The sequence below is a fragment of the Cynoglossus semilaevis genome, chromosome 14 (genome assembly GCF_000523025.1).
Source record: "Cynoglossus semilaevis isolate Cse_v1.0 chromosome 14, Cse_v1.0, whole genome shotgun sequence".
Taxonomy (NCBI): Eukaryota; Metazoa; Chordata; class Actinopteri; order Pleuronectiformes; family Cynoglossidae; genus Cynoglossus; species Cynoglossus semilaevis.
The window spans coordinates 12,959,797-12,985,585 of record NC_024320.1 but is presented as its reverse complement, the minus strand read 5'-3'; the positions used below and the strand labels follow the sequence as shown (position 1 = coordinate 12,985,585).

The 25,789-nt window shown below is 39.0% G+C and overlaps 2 protein-coding genes across 17 annotated transcripts in view; one reads left to right on the top strand and one right to left on the bottom strand.

The window, feature by feature from the left end:
• zranb3 (zinc finger, RAN-binding domain containing 3) overlaps window positions 1-6,317 on the bottom strand; it is a 51,963-nt gene extending 45,646 nt beyond the window's left edge. For 3 of the 7 annotated variants that reach the window (XM_025062822.1, XM_025062826.1, XM_025062828.1), the window contains exons 1-2: window positions 6,179-6,317; window positions 4,373-4,534 (exon numbers count right to left, since the gene is read on the bottom strand). In XM_025062822.1, coding sequence (XP_024918590.1) covers window positions 4,373-4,521 — 149 coding nt within the window. In that variant the 5' untranslated portion in view covers window positions 4,522-4,534; window positions 6,179-6,317. The other 4 variants (XM_025062823.1, XM_025062824.1, XM_025062825.1 and 1 more) reach the window with 4 other exon arrangements.
• The window catches only part of LOC103389685 (R3H domain-containing protein 1), a 40,757-nt gene continuing 20,620 nt past the window's right edge, over window positions 5,653-25,789 (top strand). For 4 of the 10 annotated variants that reach the window (XM_025062830.1, XM_008325208.3, XM_017038575.2 and 1 more), the window contains exons 1-5: window positions 6,133-6,270; window positions 15,168-15,331; window positions 17,514-17,718; window positions 21,880-21,897; window positions 22,964-23,065. In XM_025062830.1, coding sequence (XP_024918598.1) covers window positions 17,554-17,718; window positions 21,880-21,897; window positions 22,964-23,065 — 285 coding nt within the window. In that variant the 5' untranslated portion in view covers window positions 6,133-6,270; window positions 15,168-15,331; window positions 17,514-17,553. Of the gene's footprint in view, window positions 5,799-6,132; window positions 6,271-10,039; window positions 10,297-15,167; window positions 15,332-17,513; window positions 17,719-21,879; window positions 21,898-22,963; window positions 23,066-25,789 lie in introns of those variants that run through there. The other 6 variants (XM_025062829.1, XM_008325205.3, XM_017038574.2 and 3 more) reach the window with 6 other exon arrangements.

Below are 25,789 nucleotides of genomic sequence, written 5' to 3'. Positions count from 1 at the left end.
AGAGAAAATAAAATGAGACAAGAAAAAAAAACTAATCCTGTTCCCTATAAAAAGACTGTTAAGCTAGGGTTCACTTTCATGTGATACCATGAAGTATTGAAACACAGTTGGAAACAGGTTCAAAAACAACGTGCCATCTAAGAGATCACTCTCAGGGATCTCTAAGGACACATATAATATAATATCTATCTAATATATTATACGTATCTATCTAATATATTATACATTTAGAATTTCAAGTTCATGAAAATCATTTTTCAACATGGTAGAAGCCACAGAAGAGTGTTTAGGTTTAGCCATTGCCCAAAGACAGAGGGGAGTATTCTGCATTAAATCATAGTAAACTTTCTGATGAGCAGAGTGAACCCTCCTGTCAGTCATCCACTTGCTTTAGGGGTGGCGGGGCCACAACAATACACACACACTGCAGCAACACCGATGAGCCAGTGTGATGAATTTGTTCGAAGGTGGTGGCAACAAAAAAAGGCAAAACAACCAACTAGCATGCCCACCTAAAACATAACCACAGGACCCAGTTTTCCCAGCTGGGAAAAAAACTGCACCTCAAAATACAGAGCTTTCATCCCAACAGTTAACACTCAATAAAGTGCAGTTCGTTACATCGCAAAGGCTTCACAACCACCTAAACCCAGATAGCCCTAAAAACATATTTATGTTTTTATTACGTGTCCACTTGTTGGCGTGTCTGTAATGAGGGTTGTTCATGTACCATAGGAAATACGAGGGGCATTCAGGTACCACTGAAAATTTGAGAACTGTAAAAAATACTCATGACATAAAAAGTTTTTTTATTTTAATGCTCAATGGACAGATTATATATATATAGCAATAGCAAAACAGCCTTTTCTGTATCCCTCTCAGGTAAAATTGCTGACATTCTCTATGGACTTTAGTATGGGACGGTGAGCAGTTTACAAACTCCTGGTTTCTTTTAAAAATGCTATCAAACAGGGATGGAGGATGGAAAGCTGTGAAAAAACAATCCTTTCTTGCCCAACCAAACAATAATGAAAGCAGCTGCCGATGTGGTGTGGCCATGTCTGGTAGCAAACATAGAATTGCCCTTATACACAGGAACACTGGGAGTTGCTGCTTTGGCTCCTGAGTTTCTGCCCAGTGGCTTCAAGCCCACTGGCATGACCTTGCTTATTCACAAATGCTTCCAACACGATGTCAGAGCGAGCAAAGGAGTGCAGCGCTGAATACCTCAGACACCTTTCCCCCTCATTATTCTTCCTCCCCCTCCTCCCATCTCCACCCTATTTCTCTCTTTCAGCTGAGGAAAATGATTAATGTGCACCTTGCCACTGGTGGTTTTTCTAATTGCCAGCACACCAGACGCAGTCAGCGCAATGTGCACACATGTACATGTGCATGCGCACATGCACACACGCACACAGGCATATGTGTGTGAAAATGCACTAAAAAAACCCATACAATATACACACAGAAACTTGAACAAACGTTTCCTCGCACATACAAATGCAACACCATATATATGTTATATATAGACGGTGTGTGTGTGTGCACACCTACTAATGCACACACACCCACACACACACACACACACACACACACTGGTTAGAGGCAGTGCTGCTGGGGCAGGTGCTCTGCCATTTCTCCCCACATTAATCATCCTCCTTTAAATAACCTAAGCGTCTTCCTGACGCTTTGAGACTGTGAGGATACTGTGGCCCTGATGCCCCACTGACGGCGCCTTAAACCCAAACTCCCCCACACCTCCTCATCAACACATTTTCTTTAATGTTATCTACCAAACCCACAAGCCCTCAAATGTCAAAAACAAAGCAGGACTACCTGCCTGGGATTTTATGGCTGCAACCATGCCTTGCCTCAATTTCCCTGCTCAGGATTTGGTATCTGGACTGAACCTGGTGCTCAGCTGTGGACCTCAGACAGGGCAGTGGATTCAAAGAGCAGTCAGTATGATGCTCTCATTGTGTTAAGAGATCAAAACAAAGTGGCCTTCAGCAAGAGGGGCTCTGGGCTGAAGGGTTTTTTTTTTCCTTCCTGCTGGTAGAAGATGTTTAAACAGTGCGTGGGACTTTAAAAGGAAAAGTTTCAGCCCACACTATGTGGGTCAATCTACTGCTACTGTTTCACTTAGAAGATTTTTTTCTGTCCTTGCTTCCTGTGGAAAAGGTCTTTATACTCTATTTTCTCTAGCTTTGCTTGAAATACAGCACCAGAGGATGAGGTACCTTATCAGATTTATATCCGTTAGTCAATGTTCACCATGTTAGAGTTAATCACTCCTTTTCAGCACAGGTGACACACGCCCACCTAAATGAGTTGTGTTTGATTAAAAAGTTTTGTAGTTCTGTAAAGGTACTTGGCACAGTACAAATACAAAATAGAGTCAGATAATGGAGACAATACCAGGACTGTTTCATTTCCACAGACACAAATGATACCAAGTACTAGGAATGTTGCCATAGACGATTTGTATCCAACTCAGAAAAGAGTCCAAGCTACTAGGCCTCAGGACCAGTAACAGGAAACATGTATTTCCCCCATGAGAACTATTACAAAAACTAGTCCTGGTAACAATGTGTTTTTTTTACTAGAAACTAGAGGCAGTTTTACCAGGTATTAAGGGCAGCACCAGGAGTAGGAACAAAGTGCAGCAGTAAGGACTAGGACATTAACAGCAGAACCTTTCACATGGACTTATCTGACAATAAAGTCTAATCAACTGAGTTGATGAGTAATTTTTGACATCATAAGATATGATTTGAAAATAAATATGAAATACGCAGAAATATGATGTCTGCAAAAACACCAAAAAATAAATATGAAATATTGCTGCAGTTTCTCAGACCCGCAACAGTTCCTGTACCAGACACAGGTCTATTAAGAAGGTCTGGGGGCTTGACAAAACAGCAATATATACTTTTTCAAACAAAAAAGAGCATTCAGGTCTGATGGATTTCCCCCTCAAACATACATGGGATGGAGTGAGTTTGCTCAACAACTCCAGTTTCCAACTAGAAAAGACAGAACAGTTACTATAGCATGTCTATAAGATACAGTGAAGTTAAAACTTGTAGATGACAGTATTTATACAGATGTCAGCCAAACTTTCCAAACAACACCATTAACCACATCTCAGGGGTTTTTATTGTCATACTGCACAACAACTGCCTCACATTTTCCCACGTCTGACTCCATAAAATTCACCCACTCAAACGGATACAATGGTCTCCATCAGTGCAGCAACAACATTTGCATGATGTGCCTCGGTACTCTTGATGTTCTGGCATAAAAAAAGAATACCACAAGATCTACAAGAATAAAAAAACTCCCACCTTTATATAAAAAAAATACAAACATCAATTTATGTCTTTAATGAAACTAATATTATGTTTAATACTTATTTTAGTATTTGTTCCCTACTAAACTTATCACATTTGAAATTAACTAAAATCATTTAACTTAATATAAAATACAACATTTACATCTCAGGTCCCACTTGAGTGAATCAGATTTCAATAAAATTAACACTTAAACATAATTAAAAAAAAAAAAAAATGTTAATACACAATTTGGCATCAGCTGATCAGCTCCAGAGAAACTCTGCTCTCACTGTCACACTGACACAGATCGACTGAAGGACCTTCTATCCACTCAATGTAACCCACAACCAATTGACTCCTGACCTGTATGTGTAACAAAGCAGTGCCTCCCTGCCTTTCCTAATCAATAAAGTTGCTCTGCAGCACCAATAAAATTGTCTAGCCCCTCTGTTGACCTTCCCTAGAACCAGAACGCACATTGATCAGGCAGAGAAGGAAACAGGCAAGACCTGGCCTAGGGTCTACGAGTTAATGCTCTCCGCAGTCAAACAGTTACAGACTTAAAGGTGATGCACCGCCACTGTCACAGCACCACTGAACTGGTAATTTCTGTCAAGGATACAAATTGGAGTATGTCGTGTGACCTTCTATATTTGAAAAAGCTTCACATACATTCTTCTTTCTACCTGCATAAAAGAGTTTCATTGGTATTTTTCAACTTTTCACAAGATTCATAGTCTCAACAGTATTTGCAGTAGTAATAGGAGTAATCGTACCAAAGGGAAGTGAGGAGAAAATATAAATCATAAAATGGGCAACCATCCTCTTACGTCTTTTCTTTCCAGTTATAGAGGCAACACAAAAAGAGCATAAATGTAGTAGAAAACATAAGAACAAGTGTTCAAAAAGTCCTTTTAGTAATGTAGTTAAATGCATTACTAATTAATGTGCTACAATAATATACTGATATTTTTTAAAAACATTATGTAAGATCAAAAATCAAATTGTTTAAAAGTTAGAACATCTGAATTTACCGTCCATTCCTAGATAAAGCAAACTCAACACCCTCTTTTTGGAAAGGCATCAGGCGCTGCAGGAGTTTGTGAGGGAGGGTGGAGAGTTGTTGTGACCATGTTGTGTCACAGTCGGAGTTCTTCAGGTCACTCTGATCCATTTTTAGCATTCATGTTCCAATTCTAAAAAAAAAATTACTCTAGTGAGTTAAAAATGTTGTAGAATTATAGATTATATAACTGCAACCTTAAAACAAATTGGAGAGATGTTAAAGAAGGGCCAAATAACATTATACTACCTCATTTAAATAATATTTACAAATAATATTGTACTACCTCATTTAAAGTTACCTGACAGGATTGCTCAAAGCTCTAAAAGTTAAATCTTGGCAAAAATTTGCCAATAACAGCTTAAACAGTACACCATTAGAAGTACACTAAAGGGTTGCAAAAATACCCTAATGATTCAAACAGTTCCGATAAACACATTTTTTCTTCAGTTGTTTTAATACGATTATTTTTTGTAATGATTATAGGTGCTAGGGCACCTATGAAATATTAAAGTTTTTATGTGCCAGGGGATAGTACTCGTTTTTATCACGCTAGCTTAGCAGTGTGTTGTTCAACAAATTGCTAACGATGAAGAACGCAAGCCGCATTATTTTATTTAAACTATTACTTACACATTCAATTACCATAAAGTCTTCCTGCTACCTTTAACGCTACTTTATTAGCTAGGTAGTACAGCTGCCAACCGAAGCACGGAACTAACGCAGTGAACAGTTACGCTCCGTAGTAGTCAACCGTTATCAACTCACTGTAGCCTGCTACTTTAATTTATACCAATCAGATATGTTATAAATATATTACACTGTATAGCGTTAGCTCACAACAATTGTCTGTTAACGAAAACTGCATGCGTATGTACGACAGCTGTGTTAGCTTGCGTCTGCTAATATCCAATGTGTGTTTTGGTCGTATATAGGCTCTAATAACAACAGTAGCTTGTATTAAAGAGTAAACACTTAAAAAAATATGACCGAGATTCCCTACCCTGTGACGCAGCAAATTAATCGCTTTAGGAAGTTTGTAAACTGCCGCGACAGGACGTGGCGTGGCCACAAAGTGTGGGTGCGCTTCATTTACATCAACAGACCTCCCCAGAAGTTTCAGTCTATATTTTTTGGCCAAATTCTGGCAGAGGTGTATATGGTAGTGATATTCTGTACTTGAGCAGGAATACAGATTTACCCCTTTATTCATATACTCGTAACTTAAGTAGAAAGTATTTTTGGAACACATGCGATAACTATGCAAAAATAAAATAGTAGATTTAAAAAAAATATTCCTATTACAACAATGTTAAAATGGCATGGGGAAAATGTTTCACTATGGGTTGCTCCATCAGGTGTATTTGAACCTGGCTGTCAAGACCTGGAATACAAAGGTAAATATAAATATATATTTTTTCAGTTTCCACAAAACAGTCATGTTATTAAACGGGTTATGTTGTCTTGTCGTCCAAGGAGGTTAACAAGACAACAGACAACTTTCTTTATTGACTTAGGACAATAACGCTACGGGCTGGAAAAATACTGTTTGGCAAATACATTGTATACATTTTTCTCTTTGGATGGTCCACCAAATATGCTGCCACCTACAAGTTGAGTAACAACTGGCCAGTTGGTTTGTACGTGCGGTAAATGCATACATAATCATTTTAAAATTTAATATTTTTGAACTCTGCTCGTGCTTCATGTGGCGGTACTGAAGAAAGTGACGCACTACCCCTCTATCTCCCTCCCTCAGCTTTCTAGTCTCCGTTACCTCTTCTCCTCCTCTTTCCTTCACCTCCAGCTCCTTCTCCTTGTCCTCTTCGAAGTAGCTTCGGCAAAGACAACAGCTGTTAAACCACAGAGGTAAGAGCCCACATCATCAAACTCCTGCAGCCTCCTTCCTCTCCAGGGTTCACCGTGCAGCTGTGACCGTGTCAGCCGCAAACATGCCGCTGTTCTCCCATGTCACAACGGCTCAGCCGCCGGTTTTTTTTAGCTTAGCATTAGCTTCAGATTAGCCCCGTACCGCACATGTCACCCTCCTTTTCGGCTTGAATAAACACCAAACAGCGTATCCAGGTTGTTAGCTTACATACTAAAGTGACAACAAAAACTAAAACAGAAACCACTGAAATATATAGTTAAAAAGCATAATTTACTCACACCAAGGCCCGCTAGTCCATGGCTATGTCTAGTGTGCACAGTTAGCACGTCTATAAAACGGGCTAAAAATATATATATCGATGCTTTTTTATTTATTTGTATTTTCAGCCGAACTGTAGTCAAAGGTATAACTTGTAAGACTGGTGTGCTACATATTGTCTGCAATATTTATTTGCTGTGTATGCGATAAGGAAGCAATTAAATTGGCCACACTAGCAATGGGTTTAAGTATGTCGTGAAAGGAAAAAGGCAAATATTTACAGTTAGGAACCAAAAAAAAAATCAAATTAAATAAGCCTTAACTTCCTTCTAATTCGCCTTTAATTATTCTTGGACTGGTAATGTATGAAGCTGCTGATGGACAATGATATTAAGCATGCCGAATAACGATGTTTAGTTATTATATTGTAATTTAATATATCATATTCTAAAACTTACTTACTTACTTTTAGTAAAACAAGTCAACAAAAATTTCTGAGTTGATTCAGTAGTAATATGCCGGTCTTGGAGATTCAGTTACCAAAGAAAACTCGAGTTAAGTCAGTTAAGACAGTCTCCAAGGTTAAGAGTCATTGTCAAGTACGAACAAGGAAACAATTAACGTGACCTGAGTTAAATGACCAGTAATGGGAGTCAGACATTAACAAACTGATCAGTGTTCAAGTTTTAAATCCCGGGGTCTGGGTTTTGATACCAGATTACTTAAGAATTAATTGTACGTACTGTGTTTAAGTCAATACCTTTCGATAAGAAGTATCGATACAAGTCATTTTTGGTCAAGTTCAAATTGACTTGACTTGGATTGTACTGCTACAACATAGGTTCCTTGTACTGTCTTTGTGTCATGGTGTTACCTCCTGTGCCTGAGAAGCCCATCTTTTCGGTCGCTTTCCCCTCTGTGGTACTTATTTTTATGATAGAAATATATAACGGTCCTGTTACTGTGCCGTACCCATTTAACACTCTGGGAATGTCAAAGGCATATCAAGGTGTTACTGTGCCCAGTACCTCACAACCCAGATACTTGCTTTGGGAATGCATATGGTTTCCTGCACTGTCTTTAGTGCATGTTACTAGTTTTTGCTGTTGGATTCCACAGTTTCTGGTCCTGCCCTAAGAGTTCTACCACCAGTTTCTGTGCTGCCTAAAATGAATCACTTGAGACTTGTTGTGAAATAGACAGTAGTTTGAAGTCACTTAAGTAAACATCATTACACCTAAAAAAAAAGTACACGCAATATTAAACAAGCATTATTATTTCCCTTCCTTCTTATTCAGGTTATGCATATATTCTACCTTCCCTTTGTGTTAATTACTGTTTATCAAGTGGTATTCACAATATTATCAATTTTTTCCCTAGTTGACATTTTTAGCATCTCCCTAGAAGGTAAAATCTTTATTTTTTGTAATATTTGCTTGGTGCCATTAAATAATTCATCCTTCGATCCATAAACTGTTTGTTCAATTGGTGACCTTTTCGTGGGATTAACGCAGAGCAATAATAAATTCTTCAGAGACCTGGCTTAACCAGAGGTACAATTATAATGCAGGTTTGGATTGCATTGGTTCTCAAAGACTGGTGTCGGTTGCTAAGTGACAGCAGGAACTTTTTTTGCCCACTGTATTGGCTATTAAAGTGTGACAAAATATATTGGCTGTCTGTACTTGGACTTGGTTGTAACTTTCTATATGTTCAACAATAAAATGGTAGGAATTGATAATGAAAGCAAACAAATTTTATAACCTGTTCCTTTATACTAAGAATTCTCTGAGTATGTTTTAGTGGAAAACAAACATTAACAACATGACATGAAATTGCAATAATTTTGATCTCCCACAATAACTGGGTGCAAGCAGGTGGCCTCATATGGCAACAGCAGCAAACACCACAAGTCTATATTGGAGAGCAATACAGATATTTTAATTTACTAAATTTACTACATTTTTTTATGAGTAAAACTCTCTAGAGTTTCATACAATCAAAACGACTTGATTCCTACCACATTTTGAGCAAATGTTGTGTTTCTTCCATAAGTGGCGGCATGAAATTTCCAACGTGCCCCCTGCTGTCTCATTTGTGTAGTTACTGTCACTGAATTAGATCAAAATAAAGAATTTCATATGGTTAGGTCCCAAAATGGCACACACAATCTCATGGGTGAAAGCAGCAGTGGATCAGCACTTGTGTGCTGTGTTAAGTTGCTCATATTCACTAAACAACTTATTGTCATATTTTATTTTTCACTGCTAGTTTAAGTGAAGTTTTGATTATGGCCGGATGAAGATGTGAATATAGTCTTGGTGTTAGGGATAACAGAGATTATGTGATTTTTTTTTTATTTCATTTTTTTGTACCACAATAATCAGGTGCTACTTAGCAACTGCCAACTGAAAAATGTCATATTTGCACTCCCTGATAGAGGTAACATTGACTCAATACCATTTTTGCTACACTTTTGAAAGGGATTTCTTAAACTACAGTACTTTTTTGGAAAGGGATGTGCTACTGCAGGTAAAAGCAGTAAAATAATACTGCATATTTACAAGATCTTGTAGACATAATCTGTTGTAGATTTTATTAAACAGCCACATTATTAACAAGGTCATTGTGGAAGTTTCAGAGAGTCTGAGCTGAGGAGACTCTTTGTTTGTTGGGATTCAGTATGATGTTCCTGAACTGCGCTTGAAGAAATTTTCTCTTCTCGATTCTGAAGATAATCATACATGACCAGTATCTCATGCACATTTTCTGATTTTGGCTCAGTGTTAGTGACGCAGTGACGGCCGGTGTTTCTCAGTAAATCAGTAGGGATTAGCCGTAGAAGGAGAAGGGTGCCAGCTTTAACGGGAAGACGGCCCAGTGAACAGCTCGGCCTCTCAGCAGCCACCACCTCCCCGTCGACTCTCCACCTGCTCAGCTTGTGCAGCTTACCTGGCTGACTTGTTTCTCCCTTCCTCTGCTTTTTCATCCCTTTTTCCTATGTTTGTCTTTTTTTTCATTTACCCACTTTTCCTTTTTCCTGACGCCCTCTACTCATATCACCTCACACTCTTTTCCATCGATCCAAACCAAGTCTGTGCCTGCCCTATACTCTTTTCTTTCTCACCCCAACTCTATCCTGAAGCAGAGTAGCTAATGAAGAGTCCCATTTAGCTTCGGACTTGAGTTTAGTCAGCTGGCCTCAGATGCTCTGACTGGCTGCGGAGGCTCTGACATCACATTGTGGCCAGCTGTTGACTTGGTGCTGTCTCTAAGGCTGAAGGCTGGCTGGCTTTATGGCTGGGGGGGGGGCTCTCTCTCTCTCTCTCTCTCTTCTCTCTCTCTCTCCCTCTCCCTCCTTTTTGTCTCTCGCTCTCTCTTTTTCTCTCTCTCACTCTCTCTTTCTCTCGCTGCTCTCTCTCTCTCTCACTGACTATCTGTCTTACTCTCTCCCTCCCTCTCCCCCTTTCTTTCTTTCACCTTCTTTCTCTTGCTCCCCCTCTCTGTGTGACACCCACTCTATCTCCCTCTTCCTCTCTCTTTACACTCCCCTCTCACCACTCTGCAGCCTCAGTTTGTTGAGCGGGCATACAAGAGGCAGCAGGCAGCTGCCGAGAAGGAGTGAGCTTGGAGGCGACTCCAGCCTCCTTCTCTGGCCAGTTGCGTCTCTCTTGTGCAAATGGAAACTAAACGGTCAAGTAGCAGCAGCAGCAGCAGTGAGGATGGGGGGCAGATCTGCAGGGCAGGTAGGTCCTGCACTTCATCCTGGTCTGTTGTTGATGTAATTTTAATTTGTGTCACTGTCTCTGCTGTGTGTAATGTTTCCACTTTTCAAACTGTCTCCTCTCCTTCATTTTTGCCGTTTTTACTGAGGGACTATCTCCCTTGTTGCCATTGCTTTTGTGCCTCGTTAGGAGGATAATTATCCCAAATCGTACAATAACAGGCTTGCCGCTGCGCGGTTTTCCTCTTTCTTCTGTTTTGTTCTGCAGGTGTTTTCTGCAAATTGACTTTTAATGACTCTGCTGGACTTGGTCGACTTCTTCCTCCCCTGTCTGTGTCTCTCTTTTTCCTCCTGCTGACGAAAACTGCTGGTCTTGCATGTTAGTTTCCGTCTTTATTGTTTCTCCCCTAATTGCTCAGATTGATATTCCCTGGAAGCTCTCCAGTGGGACAGGTAATGGATTACCTCCACGCTCTGCTGTGAATTTAATTTATTAAAGCTGCCTGCCATTAATGCCGTCGTCACTCCACACTACCTCAGCCTGATGTGACCTGAAGGCAGAGCAAGCAGCAGCAATTAGACTCTCTTTTTTGTCTGTTTATGTCTAACATTTATGCAGTTAAATATTTTTTTATTTGTTTAAATTCTCCACTAGCTATTTCAAAGCACTTCCCACTGAACTCTTGCTGCCTCTGTCACCCCGAATTTGAGGCGAGCAGCGTACAAGAGTGATATCATTACAGAGTCTGTGGCTCTAATCGTTCTCTGCTGCAATTACACGGCTCCCCTATCAGTGCTTCTCCTGCTTTGCAATTAGCAAATATGGCTAGAAAATGGAAGATTAGCTACTCAGTTAAGTAAAACGTTGAAATCCTTTTTATTGGGGATAAGATAATAATGAAGCAGCTCATTACTTGTTTTTGTGCCTGGTTTTACTCTTTGCTTGACAACTTACACTAGATCCTGTTGTTTCTGCTTAATTGTTCTACTTTTGTGATACCTACAACAAAAGCCTATCCTTGCTACTCCTGCTTTTTTAAGGGTCAACTGTAGACCCAGGAAATAGTCAGTCTTATCAGAAGAAAAGGATAAAATGTGCATTATTTTGTGTGTGAACTTCACACGGATACAGACATTTTGTCATTAGCTCACCATCATGCATAATTGTGCGTGAGACTGCAGCCCAAAGACCCCACTGTGGGTTTGCAGAGATGATTTGTGCCTGTACATGACTGAATGACTGCGATGATATATATAAAAATATATCAGTTTGGATTTTTCAGACAGTAATGGCTTGAAACTCAGTTTTCACTTTGTAAATGTGTTTTGAATGAGACACACTTGAGATGCCAAATTTATCAGATGTATGAAGATCAGCCTGGTACGCAAATAAATCATCCTGAAATCATTAGCAGAGAAAAACAGGAAATAAACATCTCCATCTACATATTTTTTATATTTTATTCAAAATTCTGCCTATTTTGGATGTCCTCTCAAATATTTATGAGCAGATTTAAAAATAAGCAAAATACTCAATGGGCTTTTTTTATCCCTGATGGTATGTCATTATTTTCTATATCATATTTCTAGAATCAATCAAAATTTTCACGCATTCAATAATTTAATTTGATAGCGCTTTACTACATATCAGTTATTGTCAAATAAGAACCAGTGTGAGTTCAGGAGACAGTTTAAACAAATGCATTTTTTATTTTCTACCTGTAAATTGAAAATATTAATTTTTCATCTGAGGTTGATTAAGAATGTATTTGCCTTAGTGTGATTCTTAGTCCATGTGTGTGACTTAATGGATGGAGGTCTTTGTTATAATTGAATATTTAAATAATTGTTATTTCACCATTTGCAAGAAACCAGAGTTGTATTGCGTTATCAGTATTCAAGCGTGATAGTTTTCCAGTGTCTCTGTTTCTTTTTTTGTGTTTGTGAGAAAGGATTCCGCTGATTTACTAGGGAACACGGTAATAAAGGTGGAGTAAAAGGGCGGTGCAACATAGAACGATGCCTGAGGGAGATTTTTTAATGTCGCTGTGCTCTGCAGCAACCGAAAAGCCAGCGAACCACTCCCTGTCATCTACACAAACACACACAAGGTCTGAACAACTTCACTGCTGTCTGTATAAGGTACAAAAATGAGTAAATCAAATACAAATCAACTAAAACTAAATGTGAAAATTTTATGTAGGTAATTATGGACATATTTCTCCACCATTAAAATCTTGCAAAATGTTTTCTAAAACTAAGTCAAAACTGTACAGTCACAATTATTTTATGTTTAAAAAGCTTTGTTTCGAAAGGTTGAGTTTTCAATTTATTTTGATAAACACACAGACGTAAGACACGTCTTAAACACTAAAAATACACAACAGTAACAACTCACGTAGACAAAAATACACTTGCATGCAAAATAAAAACAAAATCCCACACTTTCAATAAATTAAAAATATATCTGCCTAACACCAATTGTAATAAATAGTGTAAGTATATTTTTGTCTGTTGATCATCAGTAACCAAATATAGTTGGTTAATAAATAAGCAATTGTTTAATCACCGGTTGTATATAAGAAAAATATATTAATTAAGTTGATTCAGGCTCTCCCTTGGGTGCTTCAATTATTCAATTTGGCAAACTACACAATTTTCTATGTCAGATTATCTCAAAAATGGAAATTCAGCAACGTCAATAAAGATTGTTTTTTGGGGGGTTGTTTGATAGTTTTGTATGATTTTCTGTCTTAAATTAGCATGAAATGGACTTTCCACACACACACACACACACACACACACACACAGACACACAGACACTCAACTTTGTCCACTCAGCATCTTTTCTGATAAAAACCTGAGTGCCCTCAGACAAACTGTGTGTGCATGTGAGCGAGAGACACTGATATCGCTGCAGGACTGACACTAAATTACCCTCATGTTTCTCTATTTCAGACATTTAACAGTGAAGACCAGAGTGTAGCGCGGAAGCTTAGAGAGATCTGTCCCGTCACACATGGATGCTCTTGTAGAAAAGTGCTGGCTGCAGTTAGACAGAGATAAGAGGCTGTGAGGGAGAGTGGGGGCGAAGGGGCAGCGACTGAATGGCAACAGCGGTGACTGCATGGATGGAGGCCACCAAAATACAGGCCACACTCCAGATAAATAATCCAGATAAATTGGATTCTGCCGGCAGCACCGCTTAAGGAGTAGTGTTGGGAGCTGAGCAGCGTGTTCCGCAGAGAACACCAATGTTAGAGCCACCGTAATTGTGAATTATGTAGAGGATTTAAATAAACCGGAGGAAAGTATCAATTATTATTATAAAGTCATGGCCTTGTCACCACCACAAAGTATCAGAAAGTGGAAAAGCCTTTAGTTTCTGGAACTAGTTAGTGATGATCCAACTATTTTGACAGCAATTACAGGTTGGCAACTAAGTTAAACCATGAGCTGTGGTTTGACAGGACTAGAACAACTCAAACAAGAACCTATGTTAACAATGAAAGGCTTAACATGACTTAGCATTAGCCAATATATAGTTTGTACAAGCGGTTTAGACCTAACTGTATCACTGCTGTTATTAGTTACAACCTGGAATTTCACCTGACCTTAAAGATGGGACCAGAATTGGAGGTCACAGAGGGCATGCTGGGAGGGCAGCAGCCAAGCTTTGGCATCAAGTGAATGAGAAGGAGATTAGAGGAGGTGTGGAGCAGAAATGAGCCTGGTTGTGGGTTAGATTGCTCTGGAATAAACTAGGATCTGGTAATCTGGCAGAGTTCGTCATTGCTTGACTCGATTAAAATCTATCTACAGTTTTAATTATTTAATTAAATGGGGGATGGGGATGGGCAGTATCTTCATGACCTCATAATAATCAGCTGTTGGACATCCCTATCACGGCATCATCTTTTTTGTCACATTTCTTTCCTGATGCCTGATGAGAAACTAACATATTTCTTTATCTTTTATTACATATTCATTTTCATTTGGCTAGTTTTAGCATCTTAGGAACCCCTACCCTCCAGCCCCCCTTTTTTTCTTTTTACATCCGGGCTGAATTTCATCAATATGCAAATATTGTGATACTGTGATATTTTATTACATTTTTACACTAACTTGTACATATTTTCTGGCCTTAATTGTATTATTTCCATATTTGCTTACTTGATTGGCTATTTTTTTTTTACTAAATATTTTTAGTTATATTTAGTCTTTCACTCACACTTGGCTTATGTTAAGCTAATTTATCTAAATATTTAGATATTCCTCTAAATTGAGGTTTTCTTTTGCTTATTTTTGTGTTAAATGTGGTTACCACACATATTTTTTGGCCGATATTTTCAATTTAAAGGTGAATTTCAGGGGCTTTTAGCTCATTCCTGGAAATGACAATTACATTTCTCTTATTATTTAAATGCAGTTTTGCAAAAATGCTAGGTGAGAGAAAATTAAACTCTCTAATCAACCGTACATGTATCGTCCTGTTGCTGATGGAAATATTATTTAGTTTTTTTTGTTGTTGTTTATATGTTGACTCTAGCTGACCTTGTCGTTCTGCTGTGAGGCTACAAAGGAATTTGCTGGAAAAGAAAAATAGTTGTGAGAGGATTTAGAGCTGAATCTTGGGCTGAGAAATGCTCTCCTCGCTTTCTGAATTCCTAATGCTTCTTTTTTTACGATGTTGGCAGCGCTGCCTTCACTCTGCTCATCCATTATTTATGTCTAACACACACGCACAGAGGATGGGGTACACACTATGACAAATACTCAGACACCTTAGAGTCGCTGACAATCCTGACTTCTGTCTTTTCTGACATCCTTGAACCCTTGACCTTGATGTGCCACATAACATTGTGCCACTTTCTCTGTCTCTCTCTTGGGCAGGTCAGCAGGGGTCATGAGGGCGTCGCAGGCGTCACTCGCTGTTTGCAACAGCTGAAGCAGACATGGGCAGAGACGTCTTGGGCGACGACGGCAGGCGCAGCCTTATCGACTTTATCGACCGGTCGGATCCTCCTTCAACACAACTGCCACTGGCTCCACAGCAAGTATGTTCACAGCTGTACCAGGAATGTTTAGGAAAAAGAGCATAGATGCCACTTTGGTCACACCTTTTAATTTGATGATTATTCTTCTCCACAAACATGAATCTGCAGCAAACACCTTTCTTCCTAAATTTTCCTTTATTTCTGTGCGAATGCTATTTTCAATAATTGCATGTTTTTTGGTGCTAGGGAAAAAAGGTTGGAGAAATGGCTTATCACCACCCCGTACTGTGAATTGTACTGTTGTAGGCAAACTATAATAATTCAATATTCAAAAACATTAAAAAAAAATTTAAAAATATAAAATAGCAATATTTTTCAAGTTTGTTTTGCAATATATTCCTATATCAAACGGTTCCAACATTTAGAAAATAAAGTTTCCAAAAGACTATTTTATAGAGACATTTAAAGCTAAAAGCTGGTCCCAGAAATTGTCCAAAATATATTTTTGAAAATATTAATCATCAGTGTCAGTTTCTTAAGAATTTGTCCCAAATACTACAAATTTTGAGCTTTGTCACTTTAGAGTCTTCACAAACTTATCAGAAATTTCAACGTTGTACTCTTTAAATATTCTGGGGCGTGAACGCTGCTCTCTGGAGTATTAAGCTGTTTTCCTTCTGAAGGAAAAAAATGTAAAGCAGTAGCAGCAGATGGGTCTCCAGCTCTTGTCAGTGCTCTGACACCTCGTTGAAATTCAGCGTTCGACTCACCGTGTCCCTCTGCAAAATTTTAGCTTCACCTCCTCTCCCAGAGTTTGCCAGGTGGAGGATCTCAGGAGAAAACAGTAGACCTCACTAAAAGTCAATTAGTGTGACATAAGGGAAATGTGCGCCACCCTTTTACACAGAAATGAAGAGCAGCACTTACTCTGTTATTGTTGTTATTATTATCATTTTAACAAGCAGGTGTGTGCTGCCCGATCATCAAGAAAGAATATGACACTGAACTCCACCGGGCGAGAAGGTGGAGTCTCACACTGATTGTTATGAAATTAAATCTCACACACAGCGAATCCTGTCATGTGTGGATCGAGTTTTCATGTAGAAAATGAATTTGACAAAAGCATTTCTAATTAACCTATTAATCATCACTCTCATGTACCAGATGTCTTTGTGTGTGTGCGCGCGTGTGTGTATCAGTCACTGCATGTGGTCTTACTGCATAATTAGGGCGTATCAGCAGAATTAACTTGCAGTGTAACTTTAATTCAAACAAGCACTAATTTCTCTTTTTTTTTTTTTGTAAATCAAATAATGTTACCCCGGTAGCATCAGGGATTAAACATTTTAAATATTAAACTTGTTTTTACCAAAAAGAAACACAGGTGCTGCATGATTGTACCAGGTCTTAGTTATTATCAGTCCAAGTTGATTTATATTGCAGTTCAAGCAGATAAATTGTCCAATAAATGCAGCAGCGTTTCTACACTGATAATTTGTCCATAGCAAGAAAAAAGTCCAAACCATGAAATAAGGGCAGGACTTTGGTGTGATGGACACACCAAATGGCCAGAACATCACAATCTATATACATACATCCATCTGTACAAATATATATTTGCATTTGGAAGCCTATAAGACACTGAGAACAAATATACTAGTTAGGAAAATATATTATGGTAACCTCTGTACTATAGAGGGTAATATTGAACTTGTCCAGGAGGCCTCAGTTTATTAAGTTATTTAATTTTGTTTTTATTCAAAATAATGTTTATGTTTTTTACAGTTAAATACATTTTTAAAAAATGCATAAAAAGGGTTTTATGAAAACCGTGAATAAAAGAAATTGCTATCCTACATTCAAACCATCAAGTTTAATTTAGCTAAAATAGAAGGTAATTGTATGTGTTGTTAATTATTATTAATATTATGATATTAAATGAGAAACTGAAAAGAGAAAAAATTAAAGGAACTGAGCGAGCAGAACAGGAACCCTTTAATATAAAGTTGAATTTAATTTGATTGCTATAACATTTGTTCTTTATATTTATTTTACAATTTCTGGGGGCAACGAAATTTCAGGTGGTTTTAAAAAAAATAAAAATTTTGAAATGAGTTGGCGCAAAAACAACTGAAAAGTCACAGTAACAAAATGACAAAGACTCAGTTGAGGGAAAATGAGAATATATTGAATTTTTAATTATTTTGAAGTCATTTTCTAAATGAATGGGTCTCTCCCTCAGGTTCTCTGTCTTCACCAGCTCCTCCTTGTGAGACTTTGCGATGAGAATGTCCGACAACACTAACAGTGAGGTGATGAAGGTTTCTGCTGAGGTTCCCCCCACCACTGACCCGGCTTCATCTCTGAGAGACGGCGCCACTACGTCTGAGGTCTCAGAGCAGATCCAGATTCAGACCCAGAGCGGCAGCACTAAGAAGGAAACACAGGTAAAGACCATTCACTCTCACAGGAGATGTCATTTACACACATTCACACAGCTACACTCCTTTCTGTTGTATCACTGATGGGTTGTGGACTCAGCCTGAGTCCAGACTGAGATCATCTTCTCTGACACTCCACCATGTTTTCTGCATGAACTTTGACTGACAGTCAGTGTCAAACACAAACTACCCTCCGGTTCTGCTGTCACCTGCAGCGTTCAGGGACACACTCCCTGGCTTCTGCTCCTGCTCCCACAAGTAAAATTATTCTTGAAAATAATGATACTCGACTCCTCTCTACTTTGCCAGCAGCTCATTTGCAGACTCCTCGTTTCTGCTATAAAAGTAAGAACCCTTGAACAAGTTGTTTAAGAGGTGATCTGCCATGTTTTTTTTCAGCTGAGATTGCTTTCAAATAAATGGCTAAAACTGAAGTCTGTATGTCACTGCTGCTGCAGTTAAACTTGATGGGGGATAGTTTTAGTGAGAATACATTCAAAGATCTCTCCCTCAGCGTGGAAAAGGAAAGAATAACTAGGAAAGCGAGACGGGAAAGGATTGTCTGCTTCAAAATAGGATTCAGGCCAATCTGGCCTTGTTGGATGGAGCCAGGCGGAGCGATGGAACCAAGAGAGCAGATAATCTGGAGCTCAGTCCTGGCTTATCGACCAACTTCCTGCGTGCGTGTGTGTGTCACCTTAGGAACAGAATGACAACAGCATGGGGGGAGCTGCAGTAAGTTGAAGAGGAGGAAGGAGAACATGCCAGGCAGGAGAGGATCATTCCTCCTGACTTGTTAATTTAAGGACAAAATTCAAGTTCAGGATTAATTGAAATGTAGCTGTTGAGATACATTGAGCCTAATACTGCCTTCAGAAAGGAGGACACAATCTGCCTTTTTTAAAGTCCTTTTAATGACGTGTTTAACCATTAATTCTTCCACACAAATGGATCAAATCAGTGTGTTAACATGAACTGACCACAGGAGGCAGCAGTGGCTCACCAGGTGGTAGTTAATTTTGCTGATCGTTCTCTGTGGACTTTAGTTTACAATCTTTTTTTTTTTTTTGTCTTTCTATCAGTGAACCAATTCTCAGTGGACAATCTATCAGTGCCTTAAGAAAACACAAAACTAATATTTAAATGCATCCTTCAATATGTCTCTGACTTCACATCTCACTCTTCCTCCACTCTTGAAAAACTCCACCCTGATATTATTATTCCATGTCCACGGATAATCTGACCTTTCCGCTGGTGATTTCCAGTCTTAATAGAGGCGAAGGTAATTCTGTCCATGACCAGCAGTGGTTATATGCCCTGACTGGTTGATCGGGGAGAGACTGACAAGGTATGCAGGACAAGGGAACAAAGGAGGAAGAGGAGAAGGTGAAAGCAGTCTGATGGGGGTTGTCGGTGGTGGAGGTGTTGCACAAAGACTGGTTGACTTTGCCACCATCTGCCTGCAGCTCTCCAGCACCGTCCTTTGCAGCAGGACAGGTGGCCGACGGCCGTCCTACTTTCTGCTGACTCCAGCCCTTTCCCTGTCTTACCCCCGTCTCCCCGCCTACTGCTCTTCCTCTCTTGCCTTTTTTCTCCTGTCGGCATTGTTCATTCCCCACTGGCCCCCGCGACCGCTCAATTAGCCGGTGTAGCGGTGCGATCACACTCCCAGCCCTCCTCCCTCATCTCCTCCTCCTCCTCGATATTACCTGATTCAGAGCAAGGCGCGGCAGGTCACAGGCTCTGGAGATGTGTGAACAACGCTCCATTTCAATTTTTTATAGGTGTGATTTGCCCCTGGAGCTCTGTGAGGAGAGGGCTCGTGTGTCCTTTTGATTTTTAGAGGACAGCTGGAAAGAACAGCGTGTGTGTGAAGAATGCACGCACGCGCGCCATGCTTTCATGTGTGTGTCTGTGTCTGTGTTGCAGTGTGTGTTAGAAAAAAATTAGCTGAGATTAAGAAAAATCATAGTTTTAAGAAAAACATGTCAATTCAATATAGAAATAAACGTAGCTATTCAAATCTAATTTATTTTGCAAGATTTTTTAAACTATATTTCTGTATTAGTTATTTATATACTATAAATGTGGATATGTATGTATGTATATGTACAGTATGTGTGTGTGTGTGAAAATGTGTATTTTATTAGAACCTGAGGATGGTCACTGTCATTTACCAAAAGTAAGTCAGGTGTCATCCTGCAATGACTGTCTGCTTCACTCTCCTCCTGTTCCCCTGTGTGTACAGTAAATTCACAACATACACACAAAGCCATCAGTGTGTACAACACAGAAGCAGTGACACCCTCCTCCCCCCTCAGCTCTCTCTCTCTCTCTCTCTCTCTCTCACACACACACACACACACACTGAGAGAGAGCTGCTTCTGTGTGTGTGTGCACGTGTGTCAATAAAAGTGTCCCTACAGTGCCACCACTTAAACACCATATGTTGTGGAGAAATTAATTCCTGCTCCCAGTACAGAGAGAGCATCACTCCAGATCCAGAGTCAGTGAGTGTTTATTGTCATCCTGAACTAGTACTGGGTCTATTAGTGGGAGTAAAGTACTTTTACATTTAAATACGCCAAAAAGCTTAATTAATATTTTTTGTAAGTGTTTTCAGTGAAAATGTGTCTTTTGCGCAATTGTCCACACTTCATGGTTGTCTATAAAACGTCTCCTCATGTTCTGTAAAGCTATAATAGATGAGTTATATCAAGTCACAGCATTTGAAGACTGATTTTCCTACTAAACATTGGAGCCTGAGTTCACATTCAGAGAACAGATGGCAAAACAAAGGAAGGATCAAAGGTTAGCCAAAATTTGAAAAACATACAAAATGATAAAAGGGTAAAAATGTATATAATAAAAAAAAAAAAGATGTTTAACAGTTAATCTTCCACAAGTGCAAAGTAATTAGATCTTTACTACAAATGTTTTACAATAATAGAAAAAAGAACATGAATATAGATATGCTATAAAACTGTAACAGTACATTTATAAATATCGAACCGTACAAATACTGTGTACCGAAAAATTCTTCAATACATGTGCAACCTAGTATTTTTTTTAACTGTGAGTAGAACATATAGTTCTACTCACAGCTTCCCCTGGAACACGAGTTGACAGCACTCAATCGCTGCTCGCGAGAGTCACTCAGTTGTGTGCAACAACTCCACATTAGTTAGAGGTTAGCGCACACAAGCTGCCTGTATCGAATTGAAGCGATCCTTTTCGGGTCTGCTGTTTAAGAACACTACAGTTCTCGCTAGACCAAAGTAGGAGTGGAGAAAGGAAATTGAATGCAGCAAGGAAATTGTGTTGTCATTGTTAAGTTGAAACTGGCTGTACCGTTGGTAATACATCAAACACAGTAACGCACTTGAAACAGCATCATAAGAATGTGGGTTTGATTGAAGTGCAAAGGCAGAGCAAACTCCTCAAATTTATGAGAGCAGAGGAGTTGAGAGAGGCAGTGTCATGAAGAATGAAAGCTAGGAGGGGCTGCACTTTAGATTTGATTTTCTTTTGTTATACTTTTATTTGTTTGAAAACCTTTTGTCATTTTGTCATTTGTTAATAAATGACAAGAAAAACGTGTCTCCGCTTTTTTTTTTTTCAGACCAAATCATCATGTCAAAACAGATGGGTTTTTGGGTACAGTTACATCACTTACATACATGCAAACATATGTATTATTTCCTCATTATTTTTTCATATCTATAACACATATGATATTTATTAATATATATGCCTAACATAATTGATGGTGAACCCAGTGTATGTGCAATTGATGTCCCACAGGCCAAAGCTTGGACACACCTGCCTTAGCTGCATAAAAATCCATCTTCTTGGTGTCTGTTTTTACAGATGAACTTGAGTTAAATTCATCTTCTTTTTCCCTCACTTCAGGAATGCATATAAAAAACACTTTCTGTCAGTAAAGACTGTTTTTGTTTCCTTCTCCTGTGTTGAATCCTCTCTCCTGTAAAGCTTGTCGTGCATGAATGCACAAAATGTGGGCCAGTCATGTTTAATTCAAAGCTCCCCACTTTTTTCTTTTGTTAAAGTTTCATGAGTCATTTTTCTCCCAGACATCTCTTGTGGTCGTGTTTGATTCGTATTTGTCCTTCTTACTCACTGCTCTCCTGTCTTTGCTGCGGACAGCCTGTGAAGTACTCGAAGGTACGGTACAACTCCAAACCACATGCATGTCGTCGTCTTGGAAAAGCTCGTCTTTTGTGCATGTGTACTATGTGGTTGTACATGCTGTCATTGCTGCTGATGCTGCTGCTGCTGTTGACTGCTTGTGGTGAATGGTGTTTGTTGTGCTTGAGAACGTGACCGGTTTGAAATGTTCTCGTTGTGTTCATTTTTGCCGCATCCAAACCAAAAAGGACTGAGCTTTTGTGAAGAATAGTTTCCTTTTTATTTAAGGTCAATGTAAGATCCCAAAGAAAATCATAAATAATATTTTTTTCTCATTATAAAAAGCAATCAAATTTTCCGAGGCCAGAAATTGCATGGTAACTCAAAAGACTTTTAAAATTCAGTATAATGTATTCACTGTATATGATCCACACACAATGTTGTTGAAGGTTTTGCTTTTGTTCCCACAAGAAATTGTAATGTTTGACAAGAGAATGAAATATTCCAGTCTTTGCAAAATATCGCATTAGCGATATTCCAGACCAACCAACTAAAATGACAAAAACAAGAAGGGTAGTAAGCACAGATAAAACCTCTCTAGGGAAAAGCTTCAATATTGCAAGTGATAAGGCAAATTGGCTAAAAGCTAGTGCAAAAAAGCAATTTAAATGATTACTTAAACAAAACAGCAAATCGTTTTCCGTGCTGATTGTGTAAAACTCAGGCACTGACACATGCATGTATCTTGTCTCCGCATGTAGAATATCTACGGCAGATTCCGTTTTCCCTCAGGATGCATTTTCGTGTGTTTTACATTTAATGTAAACGCTGAGATCTCTAGTTCCACCTGCAGATTTTAAAACAAAGGTTCATTTTGATGAAGTTACAAGAGAGACAGGCATCCATAGGTCTACCATCACCCCCAACACTCTGGAACAATCGTCAGCTAAAAACTGAAGCCGCCTGTGATATTTGGCTGCAATAATAATCAGCTGTGTTTGTTACACTGAGCTCATGGCTGTGAAGTTGTTGGTGCAGTTACGGTGGGAAAAAAAACTGTGTGTGTGGTTTTAACCGTACCCACCTACACTCCTCCCCTCAGTCCAGTACCAGGCTAAGGCTGGTGCGGAGCCTGGCCGTGTGTGAAGAGTCCTTCCCCTGTTCCCTTCCTGAGCCTTCAGCAGCAGCAGCAGCAGCTCCTCAGGTAACAGTTTACTAAAAAAAAAAAGGAAATCTAGAAGAGCTGCTGTTTCTTAATAGTTATTGTGATCATCTGTATGAATGTGTTGGAATAATTCAGATTTTTATTTTATTTGTTGTGTCTGTATTTACTGCCGAGAAAATCCAGAGAAAATTATATGAATGATTTCTGTTTTGGGTGAAGACTTTTGTATTTGTTATAGCAGTAAAAACAAATATCTATCAGCTACTGCTACCAGATGTCCAACAGTCAGAGCGAGACAGTTGTAATGATAATGTCAGTTGCCGGTACTATCCCAGCATCTAGTACTTGTTACTACTGTGGAAATGAATGTGGTTGTCGTTCATAGTACTAGAAGGAGACATAGTTCCTGGTACTGTTCTTTGTCTTTGATTAATGGTTCTTTGTACAGTGACTAAAAGCTGACATTTCTAATTCCTTGCTGAGTTAGGATGGCAACATTTTTACATTTACTTTCCCACGTCTTTGTTGCAAGTAGCGATCATGCAGTGGTTATTTGATGTGTTTTGTAACAACGAAGCACATCGCCCTCTGCTTTAAATTGGTATTGTTCACTGATATTTATGAATAAAAGTTTTCTCCACTTTCTCCTAAAAGTGGAGAATTCTGATGGCAACTGAACAATAGCAGCACTCAAACACACCTGCAGAGGCCCCTTACCATCCAAAACACACCAGTCCGCAAAGCTACACACACACACACACACACACACACACACACACACACACAGCTACAGTGAGGTAAGTTTGTTTGAGGCCATCAGCAGTGCTCAACATAGCCAGAGGGCGGTGTTATTCCCACCTCAGTCTCGCATCTCCGCACTCACACGACGTTGTGTATTACTGCCATCAATCATGTCTGGGAAATTACAATTTCCACACGTCAGCTACACAGAGCTGTGCGGCACTCTAATTGAATAGTCCCGATATTTCCCTCGCTGCCGTTATTGGGTGCAGAGCCGGGATCGGTTCTGCGGCGGTAAAGGAACCTGCAGGGGAAAGAGAGGTAAAGCAATAAAAGGAGTAAACAGCGAGGTGGAAGATGTGCCCTGATCAAATCTGAACGTTTCTCATTGTTCACCATTTTACATTCCTGTCAAACAAAGAAAGGTATGGATCTGTTTACAACCCCTGGTTGTCAGCACAAATTAACTAGCATCCATGGCATTGTTTTTTGTTTTTTTTTAACCAGTCACAAAGTCCTTGATATGGAGACTGGACTGTTGTCATCCCATTGGAGTTGCTCAGCAAATTGTATTCTCTTGCAGTGTTGGCTTAATATTTGAATTCCTTCTCCTTTCTTGTTTAATTTTCTTTTTCAAAAATCAGAAGAAAGTTTCTAAAATACCTAAAACTATTTCACAGAATGTTTCAAAGGTCAATGCATTTTACCAAAGGGTTAATTATTTTGTCATAAAACCTAACATTAGCCAAAGATTAGCCAAATCATGGTTTTTTTTTTTACATGTGAAGCAATATTTTTTATTGGTTAAATTACAAAGATATTCCCGAAAAAATGTTTTTTGCATTAAAACATTGACATGTGACTTCCATGTTATGCAAAAACATTTAAATGCAGTAAATTAACCAAAAACATTAAAAATTCAAGCAAACCAATTTAATAACATTGCCAAAAATGTGAAAAAATGTTTTTGAATCATTTGATTTTGCCAGATGTGTTGCTTAGAGCATGTATCTGCCAAAAGAAAAGATGAATGCTCTGTGTTCTCTGCTCACAGCGCCCCCTTGCTGTCAATTCCAATCTGCAGCTAATGACTGTGGGCGTTTGAATTAGGCTTTTTTTCAATGCTTTGTTGAGAGTGACAGGCCTTCATTATGTATTCAGGGGGTCGTTGCTTTTCCTGCTGCTCCTCTTTTATCTGAAGGTAAATGGATGTCAGGAAACAAATGAAGCAGCTCACACAACAGCACAAGAGAAAAGGGGGAAAAAACAGCTGCTCATCAAAGCAGGCGGCCGGTGTGTTATGGCAAGAAGCAAACATCACCTCTTCTCCAAGGAGAATGGGGGGATCCTTTAGCTTTAAACCACTTTTTTCACACACACACACACACCCATACACACTTTTGTTGTTGAACTAATTTTCGCGTTTCTCACGGTCTCAGTGTAATCAGTCACTTCAGTTCCTCATTAGCATTTTACATTTTCTACACAGAATTCGAGCAGTATCTCATTATCAGGCTTCGCAGCTGCTACAGCATCAAACCTCTGACCTTTTTCTACTTGTGAACTGTCAGGTGTCACCACCTGCACTCACTCACAACTCAGTAATCTATTCAGCTGTGGTTAAACTGAAACAATGCAGGCCAAATCAAAATGTTATTTGTTTTTTTTTCATGTAGTAACAAAACATTGATGCTTTATGTATCATGAACAATATTGCATTATATTCCACTTCTTTCATGGAAATTTGAAGGAATAAAAAAAAGAATTTCAGAATTTATTCTCAACATCATTGAAGGATCTGGTTTGCAGACTGTTGGCCACTTATTTCTCCATTCATTGATAAAATGTCAAGGCCCAGTGACCCCAATTGGCTGATTTTTTTTTTAAATTTTAATATTGTTGAAAATAAGCTTTAAGAGTTGCATTTAAAAATTTGAAATGAAAAAAGGGTCAAATGTATATGATTTACTTCCTTTCTGTAACACTATGACACTTTGAACTCTTGGACTCCCAAAGTCAGGG